Raw genomic sequence first — 13,648 nt, 5'->3', positions numbered from 1 at the left:
TTAAAAAGATAATCAGTTTATTACCCATTCCCCAGTTTTGCATAACCAACACAGTTAAATTAAAGGGATAGGAAAGTCACAATTAAACTTGTATATTTCAGACAGAGCATGTAATTTTAAGAAACATTTAAATTCACTTCTATTTTCAAATGTGCTTTGTTCTCTTGGTATCCCTTGTTGAAAAATAATACACATTTATCCTAAACTAGTAGGGTGCTAGCTGCTGATTGGTTCCTGCTGTTCTATCTGCAAAGAATAACAAGAAGATAAAGCAAATTTGATAATAGAAGTAAATTGGAAAGTTGTTTAAAATTATAAGTTATATCTAAATCATGAAAGAAAAATTTGGGGCTTCCTGTTTCTTTAATATAATTTCTTACCTCTGTGATTACCTTGACCTAGATTTGGAGTTTGGCGTTAGCCGTGAAAACCAGCGTTAGAGGCTCCTAACGCTGGTTTTAGGCTACCGCCGGTATTTGGAGTCACTGAAAATAGGGTCTAACGCTCACTTTTCATCAGCGACTTTTCCATACCGCAGATCCCCTTACGTCAATTGCGTATCCTATCTTTTCAATGGGATCTTTCTAACTCCGGTATTTAGAGTCGTTTCTGAAGTGAGCGTTAGACATCTAACGACAAAACTCCAGCCGCAGGAAAAAAGTCAGTAGTTAAGAGCTTTCTGGGCTAACGCCGGTTTATAAAGCTCTTAACTACTGTACTCTAAAGTACACTAACACCCATAAACTACCTATGTACCCCTAAACCGAGGTCCCCCCACATCGCCGACACTCGAATACATTTTTTTAACCCCTAATCTGCCGACCGCCACCTACGTTATCCTTATGTACCCCTAATCTGCTCCCCCTAACACCGCCGACCCCTGTATTATATTTATTAACCCCTAACCTGCCCCCCACAACGTCGCCTCCACCTACCTACACTTATTAACCCCTAATCTGCCGACCGCAAAGCGACGCCACCTACGTTATCCTTATGTACCCCTAATCTGCTGCCCCTAACACCGCCGACCCCTGTATTATATTTATTAACCCCTAACCTGCCCCCCACAACGTCGCCTCCACCTACCTACACTTATTAACCCCTAATCTGCCGACCGCAAAGCGCCGCCACCTACGTTATCCTTATGTACCCCTAATCTGCTGCCCCTAACACCGCCGACCCCTATATTATATTTATTAACCCCTAATCTGCCCCCCTCAACGTCGCCTCCACCTGCCTACACTTATTAACCCCTAATCTGCCGACCGCAAAGCGCCGCCACCTACGTTATCCTTATGTACCCCTAATCTGCTGCCCCTAACACCGCCGACCCCTATATTATATTTATTAACCCCTATTCTGCCCCCCTCAATGTCGCCTCCACCTGCCTACACTTATTAACCCCTAATCTGCCGACCGGACCTGAGCGCTACTATAATAAAGTTATTAACCCCTAATCCGCCTCACTAACCCTATAATAAATAGTATTAACCCCTAATCTGCCCTCCCTAACATCGCCGACACCTAACTTCAATTATTAACCCCTAATCTGCCGACCGGAGCTCACCGCTATTCTAATAAATGTATTAACCCCTAAAGCTAAGTCTAACCCTAACACTAACACCCCCCTAAGTTAAATATAATTTAAATCTAACTAAATTAATTAACTCTTATTAAATAAATTATTCCTATTTAAAGCTAAATACTTACCTGTAAAATAAATCCTAATATAGCTACAATATAAATTATAATTATATTATAGCTATTTTAGGATTTATATTTATTTTACAGGTAACTTTGTATTTATTTTAACCAGGTACAATAGCTATTAAATAGTTAAGAACTATTTAATAGCTAAAATAGTTAAAATAATTACAAATTTACCTGTAAAAGAAATCCTAACCTAAGTTACAATTAAACCTAACACTAGACTATCAATAAATTAATTAAATAAACTACCTACAATTACCTACAATTAACCTAACACTACACTATCAATAAATTAATTAAATACAATTGCTACAAATAAATACAATTAAATAAACTAGCTAAAGTACAAAAAAAAAAAAAAGAACTAAGTTACAAAAAATAAAAAAATATTTACAAACATAAGAAAAATATTACAACAATTTTAAACTAATTACACCTACTCTAAGCCCCCTAATAAAATAACAAAGCCCCCCAAAATAAAAAAAATGCCCTACCCTATTCTAAATTACTAAAGTTCAAAGCTCTTTTACCTTACCAGCCCTGAACAGGGCCCTTTGCGGGGCATGCCCCAAGAAATACAGCTCTTTTGCCTGTAAAAAAAAACATACAATACCCAAGCCCCCCAACATTACAACCCACCACCCACATACCCCTAATCTAACCCAAACCCCCCTTAAATAAACCTAACACTAAGCCCCTGAAGATCATCCTACCTTGTCTTCACCTCACCGGGTATCACACCGATCCGTCCAGAAGAGCTCCTCCGATGTCCTTATCCAAGCCCAAGCGGGGGGCTGAAGAGGTCCATGATCCGGCTGAAGTCTTCATCCAAGCGGGGCAGAAGAGGTCTTCCATCCGATTGAAGTCTTCATCCAAGCGGCATCCATCCGGAGCGAAGCGGCAGCATCCTGAAGACCTCCACCGCGGAACATCCATCCTGGCCGACGAGCTGAACGACGAATGACGGTTCCTTTAAATGACGTCATCCAAGATGGCGTCCCTCGAATTCCGATTGGCTGATAGGATTCTATCAGCCAATCGGAATTAAGGTAGGAATATTCTGATTTGCTGATGGAATCAGCCAATCAGAATCAAGTTCAATCCGATTGGCTGATCCGATCAGCCAATCAGATTGAGCTCGCATTCTATTGGCTGTTTATATTTAAGTTAGGGGGGTGTTAGTGTTAGGGTTAGACTTAGCTTTAGGGGTTAATACATTTATTAGAATAGCGGTGAGCTCCAGTCGGCAGATTAGGGGTTAATATTTGAAGTTAGGTGTCGGCGATGTTAGGGAGGGCAGATTAGGGGTTAATACTATTTATGATAGGGTTAGTGAGGCGGATTAGGGGTTAATAACTTTATTATAGTAGCGCTCAGGTCCGGTCGGCAGATTAGGGGTTAATAAGTGTAGGCAGGTGGAGGCGACGTTGTGGGGGGCAGATTAGGGGTTAATAAATATAATATAGGGGTCGGCGATGTTAGGGCAGCAGATTAGGGGTACATAAGGATAATGTAAGTAGCGGCGGTTTACGGAGCGGCAGATTAGGGGTTAATAATAATATGCAGGGGTCAGCGATAGCCAGGGCGGCAGATTAGGGGTTAATAAGTGTAAGGTTAGGGGTGTTTAGACTCGGGGTACATGTTAGAGTGTTAAGTGCAGACGTAGGAAGTGTTTCCCCATAGGAAACAATGGGGCTGCGTTAGGAGCTGAACGCTGCTTTTTTGCAGGTGTTTGTTTTTTTTTAAGCTCAAACAGCCCCATTGTTTCCTATGGGGGAATCGTGCACGAGCACGTTTTTGAGGCTGGCCGCATCCGTAAGCAACTCTGGTATCGAGAGTTGAAGCTGCGTTAAAAATGCTCTACGCTCCTTTTTTGGAGCCTAACGCAGCCTTTGTGTGGACTCTCAATACCAGAGTTATTTTTATGGTGCGGCCAGAAAAAAGCCGGCGTTAGTTTTTCGGGTCGTTACCGACAAAACTCCAAATCTAGCCACTTGTATCTAAGCCTCTGGAGTTTTTCATTAAAGTTTTTGCACATACTACATACTGTAGATGCAAAATATAAACTGTCAACACTATAGTGAAAAAGGTGACTAATGTATTTAAATGCAGTATTGTTCCCTTTGCTAATAATACAGATTCATCACAAAGATGCAATGAACTTTTCAAATTATTATTTCAGAATTAACATTTTAGAAACATATAGGACATATGCACTTTATTATAATCATGATGATCATAGTGTAGTATATACAAGTTTAATGATTACATGTGACTTATGCTATATATTTTAACTTGTACTAAAACAGAAATTAGTATTATGCATTGAAATGTGAAGAGAGCATGAAAAAACATTTTAAAAAGAAAAAGCAATGTGATTAGATAAGATATCCTGTTAAAAAATGGCCAATATATATATATTTATTTTCTCAAGAGGTTTTGCTTTAACAACTAAAGGGTTTTCCATTATAATAAATAAAATTGCATTATGTAATTAGTTGGAGAATGTAATTTTATCACTAGCAATTAACCCCTTCCCCCCAGCTGTGTGAATATCACTGCTGGTTACATCGGCAACAGCTTCTACTCAGGACCCTCAGAGCACTGCTGGTACTTTAACAATGTGTTAAACACAAATAATTGGCAGGTGATAACATAACATGCTCTAACAAAATGTTTAATAGTCTAAACATGTCATCCATTCACAAGGTAAAAAAAACAAAAAAAAACGCTGCTGTTTTTACTTTAAGGTGGTGTAATCTGGAACCTAACCTATTGTGTAAGATGGCTTCTACTATAAAGTAAAAAAATAAATAAATAATTGTGTTATCATTTTTACATTGTTACAAAAATTCAACCTAAACCAATTAAACTTTTCAGTGATTTAAGGTAGCAATATGTTGTTTTAAACTGACCTCTAGTGGTCAAAAATGTTCACACATTTTTTTTTTTTTAAATTTTATTTTATTTTACGTTTACACATAATAGGCTAAATTACGAGTGGATCACTAATCATCGCTCAGGCAGGCGCTCTAACTCCGCCCAACTTTGGATTTTTACACGTATCGGATACCCTGCGTATTACAAGTCGAAAGTAAAAAGGTTTTCGCTTGCGTGCTAACCCAATGCGCTCAAAAAGCCAATCTTACAATAAAGCAATAACGTTAAAGCATGAAAGGTGGAAAAAAAACCCTACTCACACACAAACCCTTTGACAAAACTATGGTGTGCCTAAGGTGTTTTCTTTTTGTTGTTTGTATGCATAACTGTATGTATACACCAGGCACCTCCCACGTGTCTCATCTGTACTTTGTAAATGAGACAATCTGGTTTTGAATTGAGAAATATATGAAACTATTTGTGTGATCTTAGGGCCCCTTCTTTCTCTATAAGCATATTTCTTTTTGAGAAAAGAATTTAATGTAAATTATTAAAAATTAATAAACATACTGTAAAATATTCTAAATAATCCATTGAATATATCTATATATTTTACAGTATGTTTATTACTTTTTAATAATTTATATGCAATTTTTTTTATATGTAATATTTCAATAACATGCCTTAAGACTACTAAGTTTTCATGTGCACTAACCCAACCTCATTAAGATCTAAATTGAGAAACGTTATGTGTAAAACACATATTTTACATTCCTATGTTTTTTTACAAAGAGAATTAATATACTTTTTATTATTAAATATATATTTCTATATATGTCTGAAACTGTTCCTTTTAATATACATATCTATACCTAAATATCTATGGGAATAAATATGCAGGTATAGGTATATACACATATATATTACTATTATTATTATTCTGTAGCACTAATATATATATAGAAATATGTATTTAAGAATAAAAAGGATATAATCCTGTAAGGGAAGAACATTGGAATGTTAAATATGTTCAGTAAATATACAGTAAAACACATAAATACAGGTGTATACACACACTCACACACACATATATATTTATATAGATAGATAGATATTGATGTTTGTTTACACTTTTTATTGGTACATAACAGCTCTGAGTTTGCGCTACCCCAATGCGCGTTAAATTCAATTGCGCTCGAGCAAACGAGTTTACTAAACAACCACGATAAACCCAATAAACCCTACTCGCACGCAAACCTGATTGCATTTTCTCAAGTGTGCTAACCCGACACGAAATATGAATATTTCACATTCCAATGTTCTTCACATAGAAGAATATGGTATATTTATTCATAAATACATACATATATATTTTTATATATATATATATATATATACATATATATATATATATATATATATATATATACATCTGATGGTATTTTGGTACAATATATATATATATATACATCTGATGGTATTTTGGTACAATATATATATACCCACATACATATACATATTTTGACATGTATATATGTATGTATTTCTATGTTTAAGCCCTTTACAGGCCTTTTTTTTTCTAACACCTGAAACATCATATCTTTGAGCCCTATTTTTGATGTTTTTGTGAAACTTTTTTGTTGAGCATAACAGTTAACCAGAGCTCTGAAGTTGCGCTATCCTGACGCACGTTGAATTTAACTGCGCTGGAGCCAACGCTTTACTTTCAACTTGTAATACACATACTACTTCCGATGGGCTCAAAGAGCAGTGATAAACACATTTTAATTTGGTTTTCAAGTGAATATTCCATTGATTTGATATAATTTTTCACTTATTCATAACTCCCAGTTTTTTTGTAGATTACTCATTGGGTCATATTGTACTCTCACAAGCTTTAGTATTTAAATCTTAAAGTGACATAAACAAATCTTGCTTTTGTGCAGAAATCGTGTTTGGGGAATGCTCACTAGAGGCAGAAAATAAATGATGTAACCTAGATTTTCTCCAAATTAGGCAAATCATTGAATGGTTTTAAAAATTTGCTGAAGAAATTCCAAGTTATTGAATTGTATTTGGCTTCTCTAGTGAGCATGGGACAAGCATAATTTGTACATAATAAGAAGAGGTGTTTCATGTCCATTTAACCAAGGTCAAGTCTTTGAAAAGTAAAGTGCCATGTATTTCAGAATCAGACCATCTTTTAATGTTAAAATATTAATAGTGAAACAGAGAATCTTCTTTGTTACAACATAAAACATACATGCTTTGCAGATTTATCTGTGATCAGTTTCACATATCCATGGATAAAAACAGATTGATTTTGTGACAGACAGACATATAGATAGATAGATGTAGGACTATCCTGTCCTTTTAACACCTTTCACAACCAATTCAACGTAAAGCCAGCCTATTTAAAAACAAGTACCCAGTCCCCAAGAGTCCTGCCCTCCCTTACCCTGCTGCACCAAAAGCATGTTAAGTTACCAATGTTATTTTCAAGTTGAAAAATCCTTTGATAGTACCCAGACCACATTAACCCTAGACTCCACATTAACTTCATTAACCTTTAAAACACCAGACAACAAAATAAATACTGTATTAAAAATGCTACACCTTTTACTTTAAAGGGCATTAAGGGAATTTATTATATGCAGCAGGATTTGCAAAGTTTTGCATTACTTGAACACAACTATTAAAAAGCATACTGCATATGTTTATCTCATCTCTTTTGTGGTAACCAATTAAGGGCATATATAAATATAAACCCCTGCAATTAGCAAGCAATTAATTTGTCTCTCAGGGGGTGGGGGGGGGGGTATTGGAAAATACTAAAAATATGTGTAAAAAGTACACAGTGAATATATATGTTTCTTATCCTTTTTAACAACAGAAAGTTACAAAATATGGGGAAGGGGTTACAATTAACATTAAGAGAGATCTGCATCCAGGAATTTCTCTGCTTGTCCATAACTTAATGAAACCCTGGTACTAACATGAGTTTTTTCTCATAGAATGTCTTTAGTTTTAATAAATTGCATTTTAAATTTTTAAACCTAAAGTAGGTTGAGCTTCATTCTATGCATTGACACCATTGGTTTTAGCACTGAGTACCTTGCGAGTAATTGGCATTTAAGTTTTACTGCTTGCTATCCACTGTGGCGCACTCCTGTGGTTGGTCTATTGTCATAAACTTTCTGCCAAGATGCAGCTGGTGGCTATTTGAGGATTTTGTATTCAAGAGTGAAGCTACGATCATCCTCTCTCACATTATGGCCTAGATTACAATTGGAGCATAAAAGTCCTAGTGGTATGGAGCTTTAACACCATTAGTATGCAATATATTGATCTTTAACCTGTTGCATTTATGTGCTGCTATTACCAGTGGATAGTTAGGGACACATTTATCAAAGCACGGACGGACAAAGTTTGCTTCCGCGAACCTGTCTGCATGGAGTCGCAGAAAGTAGGCAGCAATACACTGCCCGCATTTGCACAAACGTCTGGTTTTGCAATGCCCCCCCTGCTCATGTTAGCCCAATGACATGCGAGTAGGGGCTGTCAACCACCCTGGGTGAACGTGTCCAGGGTGATTTTAATTTGCCGGCTAAGAGCTGGCGTACAGGTTCAGAAGCAGCAGTCTTATAACCTCTACTTCTAGCATGCAAGCCTGCAGCAAAGGGGCTACAAAACTGTATATGAAGCTTGATAAATGGAGCTCTTAATATGTATTGCATTAACAGCAGTATGTGCATGCTACAACACTCATGTTGGGTAATGCTGATGTGTAATTTCCCTCAGATAACAGATTTCTATGAGCATCATCACTAAAATGATTCATGTCAGATAACAATCAAATGCATTTGGGTAGGGTAGTTTTTTATTCATTTCTTTAGCATTTTAAGGTTTATTTCATTGCACAATAGTAACCGATAAAATGCCAGTGCAATGAGTGTGGTACTACCTTTTTGTACTATCTATTGGAAGTATAGGGCAGTGATGGCTATATTGGCTAACCTTTGCACCCTTGATGTTTTGGAACTACATTTCCTATGATGCTTTACTAGACTGCAGAGTGCCTAAGCATCATGGGAAATGTATTTTCAAAACATCTAGGGTGCCAAGGTTAGCCATCCCTGGTATAGTGTATGCTATATATGTTTCTTGTAAAACTGGATAAAGTTTTAACACTTGCGTTCCAATTGAAGCCTTCATGGGATGTCTATACTGGACAGTTATTAGTTTCTTAATTTTTAGACTGTGTTTTTTACCCTTTGTCGAAATGTATCTAGGCTCAGGAGCGAGCACATCTTGCTCTACACAACAATGTGTTTGTAACAATGTTATACATATGGTTCTCAAGAAATATACATGGCCCTGAGCCTATCTAGATTTGCCCTCAAGGATATGTTCTACATTTTACCACATAAATTCATAATCTTCCTCTGAGCATTTAACTAAGGATTTATATATTGAAGAATATTTTTGTCGATAGCATTGTATTGAAAGATTGTAATGAAAACAAAATAAACATATGGGATCAATGACATATGGTAGTCGTCATTTTCTTCGTTTTGTTACTGGGAATGGTATAAATAACTTGTCAGGCTTTTTAAATGACTTACGATCAGAATAATTTTGTCCCAGGTAAAGAGTGGTACAATGCTAGCTGTGCATTATGTGATAAAAGTAAATATTTACCTCTTGCTAATCCCTACTACGTTTCCCTAATCCAGTGTTTCTTGTTCTGCACTGACTTTACAAGATGTTAAATTGAAACAAAAACATGTGGGTCATTTGGTCATGTTCTTAGTTAATACAGGTGAGTGCACTGTTGGCAAACTCAATAAATGACCTGATACCAACTTTAGATAGATTAAAGAGAATGTTTAATCTCTTTTTCATTATTCAGTATAAATATTGGCTGTCAAAAAAATAACCTATATAACTGCACAGAAATACAGCCATAGTTAAAGGGTCATAAAACCCAGCATTTTTCTTTTGTAATTCAGATAGAGCAGACAATTTTAAGCAACTTTCCAATTTTACTTCTGTTATCAAGATGTTTTCTATTTATCCTTTGTTAAAAATCAGGAAGATAAGCTTAGGGGTGTGCATGTGTCTGCAGCAGTATATGGAAGCAGATTAGCAAGAATGCTATACATTAGCAAGAGCACTAGATTGCAGCACTATTTCCTGTCATGTAGGACCTAATATTCAAAACCTCTCTCCTCAGGTAAGCTATTTTTAAAAAGGCAGATTTTGCTTTACTTCTCCAAGGGGCGTTCCCTGCATTTCTGTATGTGAAGGAGAGACAAGCCCAGTACAATATAGCACTGCATGGCATGGCAGCTTTGCTGCATTTGCACTTTTGTGCTTTCAATTTATATCACTTTACACCAGATTATATTGTATTACATTTAAACTTTGCACTTTCTATTTTGTATTTTATTTTGTGTACAGCAGTGTATTTAGGATTGTGATTTTACAAATTCTGATTATAGAGCAGACTTTACAGAGGAAGCACGGTGGAAGATGAGGAACCTGGAAATTCCAGAGAGATGAGATCCCTTCTATAGAAAGTAATGAAAGTCTCTGTGATATAATATATTTCACATGGGAGAGAGAAGGTAGCTGGAGAACCCCTGGGGCTGATATAAAGGCTCTGTTTGCATCAATTCCAAATTAAACGGAAATGTTTTCACTACAATTGAACTTGCTTTTGTCTATATTATAGTATATATTACTTTTCTGTTAGTTACCCTAAGTCTATTGTTAATTTTGAGCAAACTTCACCTGCACACAGCTGGTGAGATAAATCAGTGAGACCAACTTGTTTAAAATGCTTAGAAAATTTCACAAGACTGGTGAGAGAGCTTCAGACACCCTGGGAACGCATCTATTCCGCCCATGGATTGCCCTTTGCCTCCTACTTTCTGAAAGTGTCAGTTTTAGTTTTCAATGCAGCAAACTCAAGGTGCAATATAATTTGTATATATAAACAGAAACATACAAAGTATGATGCTAATTTGTTAAAGTAACACAGAAGTGTAACAAAACTCTCTGTATTGTACTGGGTTTGTCTCCTTCATATACAGAAATGAGAGAGATCTCACAGTGCTGGAGAGTTCTGCCCTTTTTCTTTTGAATATTCAGTAAGTTCAGCCCCTGTGAAGTCTGAACTGCTTTTTTTCTCCAAGCTGAAGGACCTTTGAATATCAGGGCCATAGTGTTCTAGACTTGAGCGCGCTACCTATCTAGATATTTATTCAACAAAGAATAACATGAGAATGAAGAACATTTGATTATAGCAAAATGGAAACTTTTTTAAAATATTATGCCCTGTCTTAATCATGAAAGAAAAATTTTGGTTTCATGTAGCCTATTCATATTATATTTTTCTAAATTATTCTATTTATTTTTTAGCAAAACAAGATAAGAATTATATTCAGTCTCATGATGCCTGATGCTTTCCTACAAATCTCTTGAAGATTTTTTTTTTTTATATATATTTCTGAAATATTAAACGGAAAGTAAATGTCTTGTACTATTTCTATTGTGTTGCTAAAGAATAACATATCAGCCAAAAGGGATAGAAAGGTCAAAATTAAAATGCACAAAAGAAGCATTTTTGCAATATACTTCCATTAGCAAAAATGTTTCCAGTAAAATATATCACTGTTTTTCTGTGGCATACGCACATATCCTGTAAGTGTCTGTGCACCAGTATTCAAACACTACACCTTTTCAGAGAGCCAATGGTGGCTTGTATGGCACAAATGACGTCTTTACAGAAGAAATGCACACCAGCACAAGTTCTCTGAGAAGGTGTAGTGTTTGAATATTGGTGCACGAGCCCTCACAGGATACGTGCGTATGTTGCAGAAAACCAGTAATAACTTTTACTAGAAACATTTTTGCTAATGGAAGTATATTGCAAAAATGCTTATATTTAAAATTAAAATTCACCCATGTAAATTTACATTTTGACCTTTCCATCTCTTTAACGTTTTTAAAATAAATTAATTAACCTTTTTACTGCAATTATTTAGTATTATTATTTATAGCCAACCCCCCCCCCCACACCATTTGCTTTATTTGGAGGGGCCAGTCTGGGCTTTAGTCCTCAGACAGGAAGGTTATCTTCCCCTTGTCTATAAAATTAGTATAGAGTGCATGTTTTGTAGCCATTTAGGGACAGATATAAAGCAGGTTTAGTCTTGAGAAGTCAGAAGAGTGCAGTTTAAGTTCTGGGAATTAGACATTGCTCAATTTTCAGAGCTAAATTAAATGAAAGGGGGGCAAAATACATAATGACATTATATTGCAAAGTTGTTTCATTATGTATAACTAAACATTTCATATAAAAATCTCAAAGGGTGAGATTACATATGCGGCGTCGCCTGCAAAAGCCGGCAACGCCAGTTTTTAGTCTGGTATTGCTATCACATATATGGCGCTGCATATAAATGTGGCACATATATTTCACCCGTCGCCCGCTAATTTTACTCTCATAAACTAACACAGAACCACGTCGCAAATCAGTATCACATATTCAGCGAAAGGACTTACAGCAAGCCTTGCACTGAGTATATAAGCACCATAACTCCCTGAAAGTGCTAAGTAACACCTAACGCATGCGCAATATCTCCTAATCAACCATCCCCCCACATCGCAATCTACCTATTAAAACTATTAACCCTTAATCTGCCATCCCCCCACGACGCATTAAACCTAATTAACTTATTAACCCCTAAACTGCCAACCCCCCAACGCATTAAACCTAATTAACCTATTAACACCTAAACCACCAACCCCCCATAATGCAAATAACTAATTTAATTACTAAGCCCCCTAACTTAACACCCCCTAAATTAACCCCAATTACATCAAATAAAAAAATAAAAAAAATTAAAATAAAAAACCTAACATTACTTTAAAAATAAACAAAATGTATGCTTTCCTGATACATTTATATATTTCCGGATATGGTGAGTCCACGGCTTGAGTAATTACTGTTGGGAATATCACTCCTGGCCAGCAGGAGGAAGCAAAGAGCACCACAGTTAAACTGCTAAGTATCACTCCCTTACCCACAACCCCCAGTCATTCGACCGAAGGGAAATGGAGAAAAAGGAGTAACACAAAGTGTAGAGGTGCCTGAGGTTATAGTCAAAAGCACAACTGTCTTAAAATAAAGGGTGGGGCTGTGGACTCACCATATCCAGAAATAAATAAATTTATCAGATAAGCATACATTTTGTTTTTCTTTCCTAAGATATGGTGAGTCCACAGCTTGAGTAATTACTGTTGGAACCAATACCCAAGCTAGAGGACACAGATAAATAGGGAGGGACAAGACAGGCATTCCTAAACAGAAGGCACCACCGCTTGAAGAACCTTTCTCCCAAAAGAAGCCTCAGCCGAGGCAAAAGTATCAAATTTGTGAAAATTTTGAAAAAAGTATATAGAGAAGACCAAGTTGCAGCCTTGCAAATTTGTTCCACAGAAGCTTTATTTTTGAAAGCCCAAGAAGAGGAAACAGCTCTTGTGGAATGTGTCGCAATTCTCTCAGGAGGCTGCTGTCCAGCAGTCTCATAAGCCAAACGAATTACACTTCGTAACCAAAAAGAAAGAGTAGTAGCAGTAGCTTTCTGACCTTTACATTTCCCAGAGAAACAGACAAAGAGGGCAGAGGACTGGCAAAAATACTTAGTCGCCTGTAAGTAGAATTTAAGAGCACGTACAACATCCAAATTGAGTAACAAACGTTCATTGGAAGAAGGAGGATTAGGACACAGAGAGGGAACAACAATTTCCTGATTGATATTTTTATTAGAAACAACCTTAGGAAGGAAACCAAACAGTATGAAGATCCGCCTTATCGGCATAAAAATATAAGATAAGGGGAATCACACTGCAGAGTTGAGAGTTCCGAGACTCTTCGAACAGAAGAGATAGCAACAAGAAACAAAACCTTCCAAGATAACAACTTAATGTCTATGGAATGCAATGGATCAAACTTAGCCAGCTGTAAAGCTTGAAGAACAAGGTTAAG

The 13,648-nt window shown here is 36.4% G+C and overlaps 1 protein-coding gene across 1 annotated transcript in view; it reads right to left on the bottom strand.

Moving 5' to 3' along the window:
• Positions 1 to 216: 216 nt before the first annotated feature.
• The window catches only part of LOC128647474 (rho GTPase-activating protein 7-like), a 138,215-nt gene continuing 124,783 nt past the window's right edge, over positions 217 to 13,648 (bottom strand). Inside the window, exon 3 of the mRNA XM_053700260.1 lies at positions 217 to 246. Coding sequence (XP_053556235.1) covers positions 217 to 246 — 30 coding nt within the window. The remainder of the gene's footprint in view (positions 247 to 13,648) is intronic.

The sequence above is a fragment of the Bombina bombina genome, chromosome 2 (genome assembly GCF_027579735.1).
Source record: "Bombina bombina isolate aBomBom1 chromosome 2, aBomBom1.pri, whole genome shotgun sequence".
Lineage (NCBI taxonomy): Eukaryota > Metazoa > Chordata > Amphibia > Anura > Bombinatoridae > Bombina > Bombina bombina.
The sequence above is the reverse complement of the archived record's forward strand: the minus strand, read 5'-3'. Positions and strand labels throughout refer to the sequence as shown.